Source organism: Alosa sapidissima, chromosome 1 (genome assembly GCF_018492685.1).
Source record: "Alosa sapidissima isolate fAloSap1 chromosome 1, fAloSap1.pri, whole genome shotgun sequence".
Taxonomy (NCBI): Eukaryota; Metazoa; Chordata; class Actinopteri; order Clupeiformes; family Clupeidae; genus Alosa; species Alosa sapidissima.
The window spans coordinates 11,733,648-11,751,512 of NC_055957.1; the positions used below are offsets into that span (position 1 = coordinate 11,733,648).

At 45.3% G+C, this 17,865-nt stretch overlaps 1 protein-coding gene across 12 annotated transcripts in view; it reads right to left on the minus strand.

Moving 5' to 3' along the window:
• Positions 1-217: 217 nt before the first annotated feature.
• Positions 218-17,865, minus strand: part of LOC121678279 (voltage-dependent R-type calcium channel subunit alpha-1E-like) — a 62,587-nt gene continuing 44,939 nt past the window's right edge. For 2 of the 12 annotated variants that reach the window (XM_042057700.1, XM_042057681.1), the window contains exons 24-51: positions 17,479-17,520; positions 16,634-16,772; positions 16,198-16,327; positions 16,032-16,091; positions 15,718-15,824; positions 15,333-15,344; positions 14,679-14,775; positions 13,751-13,911; positions 12,904-13,041; positions 12,097-12,298; positions 11,519-11,683; positions 10,980-11,090; positions 10,709-10,789; positions 10,412-10,534; positions 10,236-10,301; positions 9,905-9,996; positions 9,403-9,577; positions 8,962-9,089; positions 8,416-8,512; positions 7,986-8,097; positions 7,181-7,288; positions 6,770-6,870; positions 6,608-6,657; positions 6,260-6,353; positions 4,656-4,742; positions 3,948-4,083; positions 3,127-3,299; positions 218-2,521 (exon numbers count right to left, since the gene is read on the minus strand). In XM_042057700.1, coding sequence (XP_041913634.1) covers positions 1,910-2,521; positions 3,127-3,299; positions 3,948-4,083; positions 4,656-4,742; positions 6,260-6,353; positions 6,608-6,657; positions 6,770-6,870; positions 7,181-7,288; positions 7,986-8,097; positions 8,416-8,512; positions 8,962-9,089; positions 9,403-9,577; positions 9,905-9,996; positions 10,236-10,301; positions 10,412-10,534; positions 10,709-10,789; positions 10,980-11,090; positions 11,519-11,683; positions 12,097-12,298; positions 12,904-13,041; positions 13,751-13,911; positions 14,679-14,775; positions 15,333-15,344; positions 15,718-15,824; positions 16,032-16,091; positions 16,198-16,327; positions 16,634-16,772; positions 17,479-17,520 — 3,599 coding nt within the window. In that variant the 3' untranslated portion in view covers positions 218-1,909. The remainder of the gene's footprint in view (positions 2,522-3,126; positions 3,300-3,947; positions 4,084-4,655; positions 4,743-6,259; positions 6,354-6,607; positions 6,658-6,769; positions 6,871-7,180; positions 7,289-7,985; positions 8,098-8,415; positions 8,513-8,961; positions 9,090-9,402; positions 9,578-9,904; positions 9,997-10,235; positions 10,302-10,411; positions 10,535-10,708; positions 10,790-10,979; positions 11,091-11,518; positions 11,684-12,096; positions 12,299-12,903; positions 13,042-13,750; positions 13,912-14,678; positions 14,776-15,332; positions 15,345-15,717; positions 15,825-16,031; positions 16,092-16,197; positions 16,328-16,633; positions 16,773-17,478; positions 17,521-17,865) is intronic. The other 10 variants (XM_042057718.1, XM_042057691.1, XM_042057709.1 and 7 more) reach the window with 10 other exon arrangements.

Below are 17,865 nucleotides of genomic sequence, written 5' to 3' on the forward strand. Positions count from 1 at the left end.
TTGAACATAATCACATTCTCTTTCTATTTACATTTTACACACAGTGGCCCAACTTTTTTGGAAACAGGGTTGTATGCCATTCTAGGATAAACATTAGATTGTTGAAGGGGGTTCATTCATAAGCCAGCACTTTTGCTTATTCCATCCCTTGTAAGAGCATGCAACGCATAATTTTGGGTTAATCGATGCAAAAGTGCCTCCAATTAATAAACCACAGTCTCTATAACAAGCTGGGCTTTCACTTTATTACCGGTTATCAATTCACTTAGTTGGTCCTTTACATTGAAAACTGAAACACAGAATCACCACAGAAAACATATTCTAAATTCGCAGTGCACAATCCTTTTCTTTCAAGGTCAAAGTGTCTTCTGGCTTTTTTATAATGTGCCAGTGTACTTCGTAGACTGTTCCAACATCAACAAGTCATCAACAAGTGGATTATTCTTCCATGCTTCTTGTGAACAACCAGCAGGAAAGTAAGCAATGAACTGCATTCTTGAACAGCTGGAGTTAGAGCACCAACTGTCTGTATCACAGATTAAAAACAAGCATGTAACATCTCTATATACTGTAGAATGAGGTGAACAGCTGAGGTCGTCCCTTTGAGCCCCGTGTTTCAGATAAACACCTCAGACGTAAGTTCTGAAACCCTGGTCATCTAGCCTGGACACAGGATGTTGTTGATTGTGCAAGACTGTACAGTTAAGATCCAAAATGTTATAATAAACAACTGGCAAAAATCACTTAGCTTTTATACGTACATGTGTATGGGTTTGTTGATTAAATTGATCACATAAAATGGCACTGTACAGATGGTTAATAGGGGAGTAGTGGGCAGTAATATCTCATTATTAAACAATAAGGAAATATGGAATCATGGAATTAAAGCACGTATATACATGTTCTCGCTCAAAAACAAGCAGAACAAGGCTATTGCAAGTTTGGCCCAACTTCACCAATGGACACAACCAAGGTTAAATGAAGAACCATTCATTAAGAATTTCACCTGTGATCTATACATACAGAATTCAGTCTTATTACTCCAGCTTTAAAGAATTCTCTGTGGATGTGCTTTGGCAGTGAATTTTTCATCACATTTAAATATCTAATTAAACAGTGTGCAGATGTGCTTCAGCCCTGACTGAAGCTCTGTATGGAGATTGCTGATCGAATCAGGTAGATGGCTTGCAAATTTATAGGCTATATTCATAATAATGGCTTTTAGACTTTAGTTCCCTTTATGTGATGTACAACACAAAATAAGCTCATACAGCTCTCTGTCTCTCTCTCTGAAAATCACGTACACACATTCACATACACACAGTCTCTAACAATTTCTTCACATTAACCCTGAAGCAGTATATTACATGAATACCTTCATATTTGAATTGCAATTTATAATAATAAATAAACTTGATGTAATGCAATATTGTACTTCAATCTATCCAACATCTACATCTAAGATATCATCTTTTGATACTATTAATTTAAAGGGCATTCGTTTTTGTGCAATGCCATGTTCCAAATGAGTCATAGTGTTTGGCGATCTCTCTCAGACAGCTACCAACACTAAGGCCCAAGGCAGCAGCCCTCCGACACAAACAACAGCAATATTGCACAGAACGTCACTCGTACAAACAGTATCTATTGCCCCTCCTCTCCGATCGCTCTCCAGACCAAACATCAGTCTTGCAAAGATGGTTTGTGTGAATACCTGTGCGCCCACATACAACTCCTCCCGAGCTTAGTATTAAGTTTGAGTTTGCTCATGTGTTAATAGCTAAGTATACATCTGCTCTGGTTTGAGTCCGATAGTACAATTGATTTTACAAGTGTGCTGTACCTCCCTCTCCCTCTCCCTATCTCTCTCTCTCTCTCTCTCTCTCCTCTCCGTCCATTCTTTCCCTCTCTAGCACTTGTCATCCTCCTCCGTGTCGCTGAGGTGCCCGCAGCTGGCCGTGGAGGCGCTCTGGGCCAGTCGCTTGCGGAAGTGTCCGTTGGGGATCTGCCAGCCAAGGCGGGAGCGCGTGCGCACCGAGGCGCTGACCGTGTTGGAGCGGCCCAGGCTGGTGGCCACGGCCGCCTCAAAGGTCAGCGTCTCCATGGCGCCCGAGGGGTCGGGACTGTGCTCGTCGTCCTGCAGGGCCAGGAAGGGCTCCGAGGGGCAGCGCCGTGGGACCGCAGAGCACAGGTAGTCATCACTGTCCCTGTCTGTGTCCGCCCTCCCTCCCATGGCTGTCTCCTCCTCCTCCTCTTCCTCCTCCTCCTCCTCTTCTCCTCCGGCGTCCCACGAGGCCTCCCTGATCCGTACTTCTGTCCGCTGGGTGCCCCCGTCACCCTCGTCGTCGTCGTCGTCATCGTCATCGTCGGCACCGGCCAGCGAGGAGGCCTGCGTGCGGCACACCAGTGGCGAGTAGGAGATGTGGGGCCGTGAGCGCGTCGGCGTCTGGGACGAGGGCCGCCGGCCGCTCGGGGTGCTGGACTCAGATGTGGAGGGGACAGGGCTCTCTGAGCTGTTACCCTGCGGACATGGACACACAATGCCAGTCGGTCATTCAAGGAAAGACATAGCCGTAACAGGCTCAGTTATAGCCTGCAGGGGTTGCTGAAAATTCTCCCTGGTGAACTTTATTGCTTCTGAAAAATCTGATGTATTGTCAACTGAGAATTAACAAGTTCCATCTGACATGTTTTTACTCCAAATAATAACATGAGATCAAAATATATATATTATTTACATTTTTACATTTGTAAAAATATCAAATAAAATGATTATCTGTATTTGGAATTTCAACCACATTTTCTCAAAAGTGCACCTTGTTAATTCTCAGTTGATGATGTATACTGTTGGAGACAGTCAGTGTAGTTGGACATCAGTCTGAAAGGCTGTGTACATCAAGCTTCTCAGAACCAACCCCCTTGTGACTAAGCGAGGCTAAAAGGGTAAGGTTAGCCAACTAAACTGCCCGATGTGATCTAAGAAAATCACACAAATACAAAAGTGTATTCCACAAATTAAGCTACAAGCTGTATCCCCGTTATAATGTGTGTGTGTGTGTGTGTGTGTGTGTGTGTGTGTGTGTGTGTGTGCCATCCGTGTGTAGCACGTGGCTCGTGAGTGGCTACCTGTCTGTTGGTGGGCCGCGGTGTCTCCTGGCTGGGGGAGCGTGAGCGGGGCTGGGGGCTCCTCTCCTCCGAGTTGCAGCGCGACGTGTCTGGAGAGAGCAGATGGCGGCGCTCCTTAGATCGCCCGCGCTCCTTCTCGCGCTCGCCCTGCTGCCACGGGTCCGAGCGGGACACTGCGGGAGGCGGGAGCACCAGGAGCGGAGTGGCCACAACAGAAAGCAATGCGATCAGACAAGAAAGGACATTCACACCTCATGAGGTGTCCTCATCACAGTAGTCAGTCATGCAGACGCTCAGCGTGTCTGTCTGAAGGAAATATTACAATCTGCACCCACGAGCCCAAAGCCCGGGGGCTGAATCCTGCTTTAAACTGTCACTACACCATCTGGCATAAAGAAGCAATATGGAGTTTTGGTCTAACACTAGCAGACTAACTACATAAAAGACATGCAGAAATTATCAAAACTGGTATCTTTTGGCAATACTGCTAGTGATGGTTATATGGTCATAATGTGTGTTTATTTGTCTTTTACCTGTAATGACCATATACCAAGTGAAAATGAAGTTGATAGCAAAACTATCCTGAAAACATACCTGAAATTGTTACATAGTGATGAATACTTTAAACTACACCTTTTGGGAACAATCTATGCATTTTACTTAACAGTATAACTAGAATTCCATTATTTTTCTTCATTTGAGATCATGTGAAGACTCAAACTATGCATCCAGAATTGGTCAGTCTGAAGCTGGCGATGGTGCAGCACGAATCAATATTTCTCTAGCACTACACTTCATGAGCACTACACCTCCAGCCCCACCTGCAGCCTTGTAGCTCTTGTGTCTCGGTCTGTAGACGCGCTCCGGAGAGCAGCCCTCCCGCCATAAACCGTTCACACCACCCTGCTCCCCCACCGTGGAGGACGAGCGCTTCATCACGCTGCTGTCCATGTCCACCTGAGCCAGGGAGAGCAGGACAGAGGGAGGGAGAGAGAGAGAGAGAGAGAGAAAGATGGAGAAAGAGAAAAAGAAAGAAATAGAGAGAGGGAGGAGAAGAGTGCAGGAGAGACATAATGGTAACACAAAAGTAGATGCAAGCAGAAAGCCCCAGACAAGCTGGGAAGCCTTTTTTAGGCAACCAGCGCACAGCTCAGTCAGATGTATCTAAATAAACATAAATGTGGGCAACTTCAGATTTCAAATTTCCTCTTTTATGTGTGATTTGACGAAAATCCGGCTTTGTATACCTTCTTGACAACCTCCTCGTTTAAGGGCTATTAGATAGAGTGGTGACCCCTGGCAACAGAAAGCAGTTACCATCTGCAATCAACCCACTGAGAATTCAACATGTCAACACACTCCAACACGTGAACTTCCACTCTTGTTCCATCTAGCCATCTAGGCCTCTCGACTCCGGATAGTCTGATTTAATCGCCCTAAAGAGCACCCCCCCCCCCCCCCTGCCAGCCCAAGCTTCTAACGGAGGTCCCGGTGGAGGACGAAGGAGCGTGGGGTATCAGAGGCTGTACCTGCGCTTCTACAGCCAGACGGGGCATGGAGGAAGCCCGCATAAACAGCCCCCGTCCAGGGAGGACCAGGGACGCAAAGCCCCCCACCTGAAGGGGTAAAAAGGAGAGAGGAGGGAGAGGACATGAGAGAGCAGGACCGGAACCATGAAACCATCCGACCGTGAGGGCAGTTCTGTCATCTGCTTGCTGGAAGAGCTGCGGTCCAAAGCCTCGAAGCCCATTGTAAAAACGGGCTTGGCAGGGCATCTATAAGCAGCAACCAGGGCCATTCAAATCCAGTCAGAAAAACAAGACATTCCAGCAGAGAGAGAGAGAGAGAGAGAGAGAGAGAGAGAGAGAGAACACACTACAGGGTCAAAGGCAAAGAAGGAATGGTGGTTGCAGGGAAATGCATAACACAATATAACCACAAAATAATTCTACTTAAATGAGATTCAAATAAGGAATAATTATTCAAAATTAGACATGAAAACTGAAATAATAGAAGCTAAAATTTTTAAAAACTAAGCCAATCAAAACTGTGTCAGAAATCAGGTTGAACTGAGTATAACACTCTAATAAATATAAAACATACATGTGAGAGGATGTATGTGAGCATTTCTTCATAATGTGAATACAATTTATGAAGAAATTTGAATCAAAACAAAGGGTAAAAAAAACATAAAGGATTATAAAAAAGTCTGATGGGTGATCACTGATGAGCAATGTTGGGCCAGAATCCATTTCCATTGATAACCACCAACCCTTCGTGCCCTCTCTACCCCACACATCAGAGCATCCCTCAGGAGAAGCCCGTGCTCCGACCCCAGAGAGAAACAGGGCGCCACGCCAGACAAGCACAGCCAGCGGCCAGAGGAGTCCAGAGAAGACATACGGTATCTAAGTAGAAGACCCCGTCATTGTGAAAACATTCCACAGTGTAGTCATGCACGTTCAAATCACTCCTGCACATACCAGACAAACAATACAAGCTAGGGTCAACTGCCCGCAAGCCAGACCTTCAAGATGCCTTTCATCAACAGTGTGCATCACAACGGGGAAGGGGACACTGACAGAGATCCAACACCCGGGAGCAGGCAAGGCTGGACTTCAGAACGCCATAGAAACCAGAACAAACAGAAGCCTAGTAACGGCTTTAAATGGGATTCTCTAAACAGACATCACTCATTATACAAAAGGGACACCACAAGCATTCAAGGCTGAGAGAGAAACGGAGAAAAAGCAATAGTAGACAATTCTGCATACTTGAGCTTTCTTCTTAACAGCGAGGCATCGTGTTGGTGATGACAATGAGTGATTCCTCGTCAACATTATTAGATATTATTTGTATGAGAATTCTAATTCCCGGAGAGGTATGGTTACTAGCCATACAGAGTGAAAGGAGGTAGTCGAATGCAATGTACTGAGCAGCCATCTCCAATGAACACATGGCATAAAAAATGGCATAATTGGATTTACAGTGAACAGGGGATGAAGAGTGGTCAATAACACACAGGCTTTTATTTAATCAAATGAACTGATTCTCAATTAATTTAGTTTGAATAATTAGAGTATATAAACCATGGTTTCTCTTTCTGCTTCATGTGAACGGTGCCTTCTCTTACCAGAGAGTGGCTGTCTTCCAGGTTTTGAGTCATGGGCTGCATGAACAGCTCCTGTGGTGAGATAGGGCTCAGAGCAACGAACCCTCCTCTCGTCCTGGGAGCAGGAGACACACAGATCGTGATATGCACACAATACCAAGTACAGAATATACGGTTCACACAGACAGCCACTTCAAGCACAGTTCAACTCAGAGGACATACAAATGTACACACACAAATTAAATTCTATTTGCATACTCTATAACTACACTACACTACTTTACTCCATTAAGCACTGATATATATTGACATGCATTCAAACACACACACACACACACACACACACACACACACACACACACAACTCACAAGGCTGAGCCAGCACTGTGTGTGATGAGAGGCAGAGTAGGACTGTTCTTCTGCAGGAGAGAGACGAGAACATGTAGATTATCATTATCATCATTACCATGTCCTCACTTGATTACCACTGCACACACTGACACTGTCCCCCAGCCCAGTCCCTGCCTGTACCTGCTCCTCCAGTTGTTGTCTGAGCTTCTTGGCTTTGTTCTGCTTGAAGTAGTCCATGATCATCATGGAGGCGTAGATCTTCCCCACTGTCATGTCTGTGTCTGCATGTGCATCCAACCGGTCAACAAAGGCAGCCAAGCAGACAACGCATGATGGCATTTAACAAGGAACAACAACAACAACAACAACGAAACACCACAAACAAACGTGTAATTCCTAATAGATTACTTAACAATTAATGGAGTTCAATCAGATGGGTTTGGAACTTTGAAATCAAGTGAGTGTCGATAACTCTGGGTATGCGAGAAAGACACATTCTACGGCTGTGATTGTTACTGGATGAGAGCCGTGTGAGTGTTTGTGTTTGTGAGCTGTGTGTGTGAGCATCCACACCCCTGCATCTCTGTTCACCTTTGTTGAGGGGCACGAGCAGGTCCAGCGTCTTCTGTGAGAGGTGCGGCCAGATGATGCTGATCTCCTTCTGCAGCTCCGTGTCCAGCTGCATCCGGTCCTCTCCGCCTGCGTTACCACACCACACCACACCATACCATGTCAACACCACAGAGCAGGGCACCGCAACGCACCGCACCACGCTTTACACACCACACCACGCTTAACACACCACACCACGCTTTACACAGCACAGCACCAGTCCACACAACAGCACAGAGACAAGGGGCTCCTTGAGGAGGGAGACACAGAAACAGAGCTCTTGGAAGACATGTGAAAGTCTGTGAGCTGTCTGTGAGCTGTTGGAAGACATGTGAAAGCCTGTCTGTGAGCTGTCTGTGAGCTCTTGGAAGACATGTGAAAGCCTGTCTGTGAGCTGTCTGTGAGCTCTTGGAAGACATGTGAAAGCCTGTCTGTGAAAGTGCCTAGAGGGGGGGGGGGGAGGTTAAAACTGGGTGCTGGCAGAATCAGGAGGGCAACGTACCAGACACCTGTGGGTGCACTGACGCGGCATGAAAAGCTTTTACTGTATTTGTTGGACCAGGACATGGCATGCTGTGACACAGGGGTCCTGTGTGGCACAGTGGGTCCATAGCATTCATTGTGGCATGCTTACGTTTTCATCTCTCATTTCTCACATAGACACAGATCCCTCGACACCAGCAGCAATTGACTATGAGGTGCTCTATAATTAACAAAGACAAAACACATCATAGAAAGATACATGCATGCACACATACTCACGCGTACCGACATATAAACTTACACACACCTCGGGCTATTTTGACCTCCAGGGCCGTGCGAATGAGAGACATGAGACATGAGGTGAAGTGGACAGTCATGTCTTCGTCCACAGGCATGTTCATCAGGACAAGCCTCTGTGCTCAAACACACAAACAAACGCCATGAGAAGACACAGAATTCATAAAGCTCCACTCCATCAGTGAATCCTTTTTAATAGCCTACAAATATCAAACCAGAACAATGAAATTAGTCATGGTAGATTGCAGTGGAATCTTACAAGAAGTATATGTATTATCAGTCCATCTAACGTGGTCTAGCCTGAGATCTCTACAGCTCTGTACACATGTTACTCCAGAAGTATTTTCCTTCTGCTTAATCATGAAGAGAACCCTGTGTTGTTTACCTTTTGCAATCCCTCTGCTTATTCATGAAGAGAACCGTATGTCTTTTACCTTGTAGGCCACTTTGGCTGGGCACTTCTTCCCTAAGCCAAGTGGAGGGGACATGTGGGTGAGCATCTCGTACATGGCCGTGTAGTGGATCCGGCCACTGGACACAGGAGGAGGGGTAGGTGGGGGAGGAGAGAGGGGCAAGCAATGATCAGGAGATTACATGTTTGGACAAGGGGAGGAGAACAAACATGGGGTTCAGAACTGGAGTGAAAATATCATGGAAGTCCCAAGACAACAAAAACAACCTCTTGATTATACTGGGTCTGACTTTCAGAGAGGCAAAGATGTCAGTGCCTTGTGGACTGTACAGAGAACACATCAGAAATCAAACACTGCCCTCTACTGGAGGCTTTAAACATAACATCAAAGAAATGACTCACACAGTTAGTTTGTCACACAAAACATCCTTTTGTAATAACTGTCATTGATCTCAGATTAACATCAGCTTCAATAACAATGAATGAAATATTATTTCTAAATAATGAAATAATAAAAGTCAGAGTAGGGTTGTGTGTGTGTGTGTGTGTGTGTGTGTGTGTCTCTTACCAGGCAGCGCGGTCATACTCTCCCCAGATGCGCACAAACTCATCCAGGTGGTGAGGGCCCAGGATGGAGGAATCCCGGGTCAGATATTCAAAGTTATCCATGATCACAGCCACAAAGAGATTCAGCATCTACAGCAGAGGAGACAAACAACAGTTTCACTGATGGAGGGAAGAGTGAAAGACAGGAAGCACAGGACCAGCAGAGCCTTTTGTCTGTTTATCAGAGTAGTATATGTGCAGCTACACTGTGTGTGTGTGTGTGTGTGTGTGTGTGTGTGTGTGTGTGTGTGTGCATCCCTTTAGTGTCTAGTAGAGGGCCTGCACTTACCAGGAATGTGTGTGTGTGTGTGTGTGTGTGTGTGTGTGTGTGTGTGTGTGTGTGTGTGTGTGTGTGTGTGTGTGTGTGCATCCCTTTAGTGTCTAGTAGAGGGCCTGCACTTACCAGGAATGAGCTGAAGAAGATGAAGGACACAAAGTAGAAGTAGGCGAAGTCGGTGCCACAGCCGCCCTGGTGGTCAGGGGACATGAAGGGGGGAGCGATGGAGGGGTCAGGCTCACACTCCCGCCCTGCCAGACACGACAGCATGATCTCTTGCCACGACTCCCCTGTCGCACTCCTGCACAGATCAACAGGGACTGGGTCAGCAAACAAAGTGGTCATCAATTAAACACTAATTAGGGGCTTACAGAGATTTGTATCATCTATGAGTGAATGTATCACACATGTAATCCACCACACATGCAAATTTAATACAATGCAATATATCACAATACAACCACCCACCTACACCCACATAAGTGCACACAGACACAGACACACACACAGACACACACACACACACACTTTGTTTGAGGAGATAGAAGGGAATAGCTGTAGAATAGGGTAATACTGTGACAGAGAGAACATTCCGGGCCTGCGTGCCCAGAGGGGTGATGCTACACACCTGAAGAGCAGCATCAGGGCGCCGAAGAAGGTCTTGAAGTTGTTGTGCTGGTTGATGTGGCTCTCATGATTCAGCTTGATGTTCCCAAACACCTATGGAGAAACATCCATTCTTCACAACGATAATTGCCCACACTGCAAATCTTATACATATTTTACACTTAACTTTGACAGATCTTGAGTGGTAGTTACGTGTCGGTAGTTCTTTCCAAAATATCCAAAAACAGTATGACACTGAATAAAATTCTGAATTCGATTGAAACGGAATTAAACACAGCTTTGACATACACTTACCCTTCACACATTTAAACATACTCTTTAAACACACTTACCTGCATGCCAATAATGGCATAGATGAAGAACAGCATGGCAATGAGCAGACACACATATGGAAGAGCCTATGGAAGAGGAAGAGCACTGTTCAAAAACACGTGGCATTTTCACTATGGTATTTTATTAATGATGTTCGGTTGACCTGCTGTTTGATCAGAAGTTAGGCTGCGCTCACCTTGAATGACTGCACAAAGGTCCACAGAAGGATGCGGATAGTGTAGCCCTGCCTCAGCAGCTTGATGAGCCTGGCTGTTCGGAACAGCTTCAGGAAGCTCATGTTGAAGGCGTTGATGGACTCCAGAAGAGAGAGAGAGAGAGAGGGTCGAAATTATAGACAGCAAAGTCCAATCTGGGTGCAGAGAGCCTGACTCTCTCACTTCTTGTTGGACGTGTGACCTGTCCTGGAGAGTAATCTAAGGGAACACTGACCCCTGTCCATAGCGTACGTGTGTAAAAAGGACTCCGGCCTTACCTGTAAATCCACCACAATCTCCGTTATGCTTCCCAACACGGTGATGAAGTCAAAGATGTTCCATGTGTCCCGAAAGTAGTTCTGAAAGAGGACAGCAAGTTATGAACAGTCTGGAATGTTCTGGAATGCTTTTTAACAGTCTGGAATGTTCTGGAATGCTTTTTCCTGAGCCAGAACTTCTTATGATTACACATTAATACGGGATAGTGCTACAATAAATTCAGAACTAGCGTTAACGTTAGCCTAACGTTAGCTTAGCTGGTCAGCTCACCACGAGGCCAAAGGCCATGATCTTGAGGATGCACTCCAACGAGAAGAGTACGGTGAAGGCTGTGTTCAGGTGCTTCAGGACAGTGTCATAGGCAGGGGGAGCGGAGTAGAACTACACAGGAGGCAAGAAAAGCACACGGGTGAGACGGGAGGGTTCTACATTAGAATGATGAGGGATTCTATCTCTGCTTGCATCTCAGCTCATGGCCAGAAATGAAGACAAGAAATCAGTCAAAATAGATGTGCTAGCTGTCACTGAATCTTGTGGATTCTGGACATTTGAATTCCATGTAAGAAACACATTTGATACGGACAAATATTTTAGGTTATTAAGTAACCAAGGCCAGTGAGAAACACTGAGTTCTAATATGTAATTAATTCATCTATAGATGTTTTGTGGGTAGGCCTACTCATGATAATCTATTAATGACATTTCCAGGTAGATTTGTGGTATGGTGCAATCATGACAAACCGCTATGTGATTTGCTTTGGACACGTTGAGGAAGCTCCCCAATGTATGAGTGAACCAGACACTGTTACCTTCATCATAAGCACCACCGTGTTGAGAGCGATCATGACCAGAACCGTGTTCTCAAACGAGGGCGACACCACAAAGTGCCAGATGCGGTACTGGAAGGTCTGGCGGTTCTGGGGCATGTACCGCGTCAGTGGCTTCGCGCTGATGGTAAAGTCGATGCAGGCCCTCTGTGGGCAGCACACACAGACACATGAACAAGCAGAGAGGACAGAGAGTTATAGAAGGACAGAGAGAGCTTCAATTTCAACCTCTTTAAAAGCACCTTAAGGTATATTCATACCGTATGCTATGGCGCTATATGAAATAAAACTCAACTGAACTGAATTGAGAGTGACATGCAGACAGACACATAGACAAACCATTACAGAGATGAACAGAATAAAGGGAGAACGATTAAGAGAGAGAAAAGGAGTCAGATGACAAGTGAGGAGTCAATAGATTCTAGAGAGGCAGAGGAGAGACACGGGGGGGACGGGGGGGTTGGTAGATATGATTTATCGGCCAAACAAGCGGAGGAGAAGTGCTGAGGGTAAGCAGAAAAGAGATGGATGAGACAGCGGTGCCGTGGGACAGCTGACACCTCGTTCTTCTCCAGGCTGCACTCCTCCATCATCTTGTCGCCCTGCTCCTGGAAGGTGATGATGATGAGGGCCACGAAGATGTTGACGAAGAAGAAGGGGAAGACCACGAAGTAGACCACGTAGAAGACGGACATCTCCATGCGGTTGCCGCGGCTGGGCCCGTGGTCCTCGTCCGTGACGTCGACTGAGTGCTGCAGGACCCTGAGGGGCGATGGATGTCATATGTTACACACACACACACACACGCGCACGCATGCGCACGCACACACACACACACACACACACACACACACACACACACAATCACACACATCAATAGTCAGTCAACACTGAGAGGAGAGTGTGACAAACACATCCAGGCTCACAAATAAAATAGTCCATCTGGTGCTTTAGAGCGATTACCACTCTTTTCTCTCTCTCTCTCTCTCTCTCTCTTGCTCTCCATCACTCATATGCTAACTGTCTAGCAGCATGTTTTATGAGTGTGATCTCAACTCAGCTCTAATACCATTTTAACACTAAACAGCGCACTGAATTAATCTAATGCCATTAGTGGAGGTGGAAATGACAGGAATTATCCATGAGGCCAACTCATGTGTGTCTATGAAGACAGATAGAGGCCTCTATGGTGGAGTGTCCTTGCCCAATCTTCAAAGCTACAGAAAAGCTTCCTCATACTTTACTGTAAGCCCTGTTAATGAGAGCTTTAAGGCACGTTAGCTTCGTGTCAGCACATGTGAATGGGAAGTTAGGAAACATGAGCCTCTGGGCAGGTGCAACTTGTAAAGAGTGCGTGTCTGACTCACTGCGGCCAGCCTTCTCCAGTGGACACGGTGAAGAGGGTGAGCAGCGCCCACATGACGTTGTCGTAGTGGAACTCGTGCCTCCTCCATTCTCGTCTCTTCACCTCCTTCCTGTCTCTGGAGTAGTCAATGTAATAGCCTCTGTGATGGACAGGGGAGAGGGACACATGGACATAGAGGGTTAGTGCAGGACTGGACCCATGCAGGCCTCATGGACACAGAGGGTTAGTGCAGGACTGGACCCATGCAGGCCTCATCGATACTGAGTGTTGGTCTACAGATCAGATATAATCAACATGGTCAAACATCTCCACCTTAATTTCCTCTGGACAATTCACTGGACACTTTATTTCCTTCTGGATAAATAAAATCTCTCTCTCTCTCTCTCTCTCTCTCTATCTATCTATCTATCTATCTATATCTCTCTATCTACAGTATCTCTCTCTCTCTCTCTCTATCTATCTCTCTCTCTCTCTCTCTCTATCTATCTATCTATCTATCTATCAGACTCCTCTCCCTCTTCCCTTTTCCCTCTCACTCTATGCGAGAGACTTGGCTCTCGCTCTCTCTGTGTGTGAGAGAGAGACAGAGAGAGAGAGAAAGGGAGAGAGGAAGAGAGAGCGTATGTGAAAGAGAAGGAAAGAGAGAGAGAGCGCATGTGTGTGTGTGTGTGTGTGTGAAAGAGAGAGAGTCTGGGCTTACTGGCATTCCTTTTTCGTGTTCATTGAGCTATCATTACAGTAGAAGAGAGAGCGTATGTGAAAGAGAAGGAAAGAGAGAGAGAGAGCGCATGTGTGTGTGTGTGTGTGTGAAAGAGAGAGAGAGAGAGAGAGAGAGAGTCTGGGCTTACTGGCATTCCTTTTCCGTGTTCATTGAGCTATCATTACAGTAGAAGAACTTCCCCTTGAAGAGCTGCACAGCAATGACGGCAAAGATGAACATGAAGAGTTTGTAGACGATGAGGATGTTGAAGACGTTCTTCAGAGAGGTGACCACGCAGTCAAACACGGCCTGTACGGGCAGAGAGGACACTGAAAACCCAAATGCACTGTACAGTAGCTCGCATAGGAAGATGCAGCTCCTGCACTGACAGTAGCTCGTATAGGAAGATGCAGCTCCTGCACTGTACAGTAGCTCGTATAGGAAGATGCAGCTCCTGCACTGACAGTAGCTCGTATAGGAAGATGCAGCTCCTGCACTGACAGTAGCTCGTATAGGAAGATGCAGCTCCTGCACTGTACAGTAGCTCGCATAGGAAGATGCAGCTCCTGCACTGTACAGTAGCTCGTATAGGAAGATGCAGCTCCTGCACTGACAGTAGCTCGTATAGGAAGATGCAGCTCCTGCACTGTACAGTAGCTCGCATAGGAAGATGCAGCTCCTGCACTGACAGTAGGAGGCACAAAAAAGGTACGTAGTAGTGAGGAAAGATATGACCTGCTGAGGAAATGTTTGTACCTTAGACTACATTGGACTACTGACTACAAGACACCTACATCTTACTGCAGTATATATACTGTACAGAGCATATATATCTTACTGCAGTAGTCAGTACAACAGATCTGTTCTTAGTTACATACTGAATTGCAAATACAGTTACTATATGTAGGCATCTAAAAACGGCCAGTTTGCTGCCAAATGATGAAATGACGAGAAGAGTCTTGAGACTGCTGCTCAGGAGTGGATAAAATGATAAACATTGCAGTAGGAACTAAACTCAGCTCTTCTTTGAACATCGCATAAAACTACTCATTCATGAACAACAGTAGCGCTGGCACCTTCAGTTTGGGGAGCCTCTTGATGGTCTTCAGAGGCCGGAGAACTCGAAGGACACGCAGAGACTTGATGGTTTTGATGTCGCGGCCCTTGTTATTCCTGTTGGCAAAGACAAATATTTAAACTCCACCGTCCCTGAAGAAGAGCATAGGACAAGAGACACGCCACCTTATAGACTGTATGTACATGCCCACATGCAGACAGAGGAGCGTGTGGGCGCAGTCAGTTACACACACACACACACACACCACACACACACACACACACACACACACACACACACACATACATACGCACGCACAGACACACATACATACATACATCATTACACACGCATACACACGCACGCACACACATACATACATACATCATTACACACGCATACACACACACACACACACACACTCACGCACGCACGCACGCACTACATCTATAGGTGCATAACATATAAAAACAAAAGTATGACAACGGAATAAGAAAAAAGGCATATGACGTAATGTTGCAACAATTCTTTTTGTCATTAACCTGCAATTATTGTCTGAATGGCCATTCTACAATGCCACGTGTTCAACAGAAAAAAAAGTTGCAGAAATAAAGTTGTAATATTAAATACATGTATTGTGAAGTAATGTGACATATGAAAAGGGACGTTTTACCCCATCACATTGCTGTCATCCCCAACAGTGACATAATCCATAGGAACAACAGAGAAAGGAGCATTAAAGAGAAGGAACATATATATTCCAACAGAGTATATAGAGAGACAGATTACACACAGAGTCAGAAAGAGAAGTAACATTTACAGTGACAGCAACATTCAAAAGCAAGAAATCATCGATACATTCATACACATTTGCTCTTTGTCAACTGACTGACTAAACCTACAGATCATAAGGGCCATAGAATGGGGTCTAAATACACAGGATTAATATACCACATACTAGTAACACTGAGGAAGCTCAAACAGAGAAAAGCTTTCAACACATAGTATAAAGGTGGTGACCTTGGGTGAGTCTCTGTTAGTTACACACAAGTGCTTACGTCAGAGCAAAAGCTATCAGTGCTCCCACCACCACAATGAAGTCCAGAAAATTCCACGGGTCCCGGAAGTATGAGCCATCATGCAGAATCAGGCCCTGGTCAATCATCTTGAAAACACAAAAACAGGAAAATCTATACATTAAAATAATGTGTGTGTGTGTGTGTGTGTGTGTGTGTGTGTGTGTGTGTAACAACCTCTCCTCTACCTCACATACACATGACGTGATATAAAGCTTAAGGTGTGAAAGTGCTGGACCTCTTCCACTTCCACACTGTGTTCATCACTACAGTACAGAGAGTAGAGAATCACACACCTTTATAATCATCTCAAATGTGAAGACACCAGTAAAGACATAGTCAAAGTATCTCAAGACCTGAAAAACACAAAGTCAGACACCAATTAAAATGTGAAGCAATAACAAATGCATATCGGAATTGGTTAAAAATCAGGTCAGGGTCAGATGTGAAGATTTGTCTCACTTTGTTTCTGTCCGAGTTGGTACTGACAGGGTCCTCTGCAGCCAAGGCTATGCTGCTGGCCACAATCACCAGAAGGATGGTGATCTCAAAATAGCGGAGGGTCACCACGTAGTGACATATCCTTCTCAGCCTACAGGGAAAAAAATGCACAAGCACATAAAATGTTGATTTTTGACATGTTCGGCTGTCCTCTATCACTGTAAAATAAGAAAATAATAAATAAGGTAGAGACTAACTGGGATCAACCTTGCCTCCCTATCCTGAAAAGCCAAAGGTCAACTTCACTGATTCCCTCTGATCTACTGAGGCATCTGCCATCTCTATCACACAGCGAAAGGACGACAGGCTCAGCTAGCCCAGGAAAACTCAAACTGAGCTGTGTGTTTATGACACCAAATGGGAGTCAAACATGCAACCAAAGCAGGTGCTCTCTTACGGATTGGAGGCCTTGAAGATGAACATGCTGTCCGGCGCCACTGGTTTGGGCGGGTTGGGAGCCTCCCCTTCCTCCTCGCCATCCTCCTCCTCCCTCTCACTGCGGTCCGAGTGCGATACCTCCATCTCTTTAAAGTTCACTGTGGTCAGTGTAATAGAGAGAGCAGACACTGAGACTTGAACGTACAGATGTTTCAAAAAACACACCAGCATGTTCTGTCATACCTGCTTCATTCAAACAGATGCCTGGTATGGAGGATGATAACAGATTGAAAGAGCTCAACAAATTGAATGGTTACATGCTTAACCACAAGCTCTGAGCCTTCCATTTCCTCTGGAGTACTGTACTGCTACAGCCAGTACTGTCTGTTCCATCCTGCTAAATGTGCATCCAGCCTCAGATTTGAATTAAGCTCCAACACGTACCATACATATTTTCCTCTCGGTAGTTTCACTCTGCAATTAGACGGCAATTACAGAGTGACAACGGAGGAAAATAGATTGCATTCAGACTTTAAGAAAAGAAACGCTTGTAATTACAACAGATTTCCATTTGTTATGAAAATATGCAGATCATATTATGCATCATCATTTCCTACACACACATGTTTCTCATTAGCCTGAAAACAACATTCACATCTTAGGTTAAATATTTCTAAATATGATAGGAGTAAATCTATAGTCAACCCCTTTATGAGATGAACTGATATGGATAATTTGCTGTAATTACAAGGTATTTTCAGATGGCTAATTGTAGTGTCTAATCCATGCGGTTTATAAGACGCAGGCTGTCTTTCAGGTAGGAATTGTAGGATCATGCATTTGGAAGTAGCCGTAGATGTCTACCTCTCTGGTGTCTTTGGCCTAACGTCTTTCTAGGATGACCCACTGTGCATAGAGTATAGTCACATGAGTAAAAATATCCACAAGATTGAACAAATACAATCCAAACTTTACTGTAGATCTGTTTATTTGTAAGCAAAGATGTTTTTCAGAAGATCCAGTGAATTCTACTGAGTAAAATAACACAAATTGTGTTTATAGACCAGCACTTATCATAGACCATCATTCCAAACTCAATTAGTTCTGTGAAATCAAACTCTAAAGCATCTGACTGGGGTGCATTTCCATTCACTTAGAGCCAGAGAACACCCCAGCCTCTCTGAGTGCTGTTACAGTAAAGAACTGAACTAAAGCACAGATGCTGATCTAAAGCACAGATGCTGATCTAAA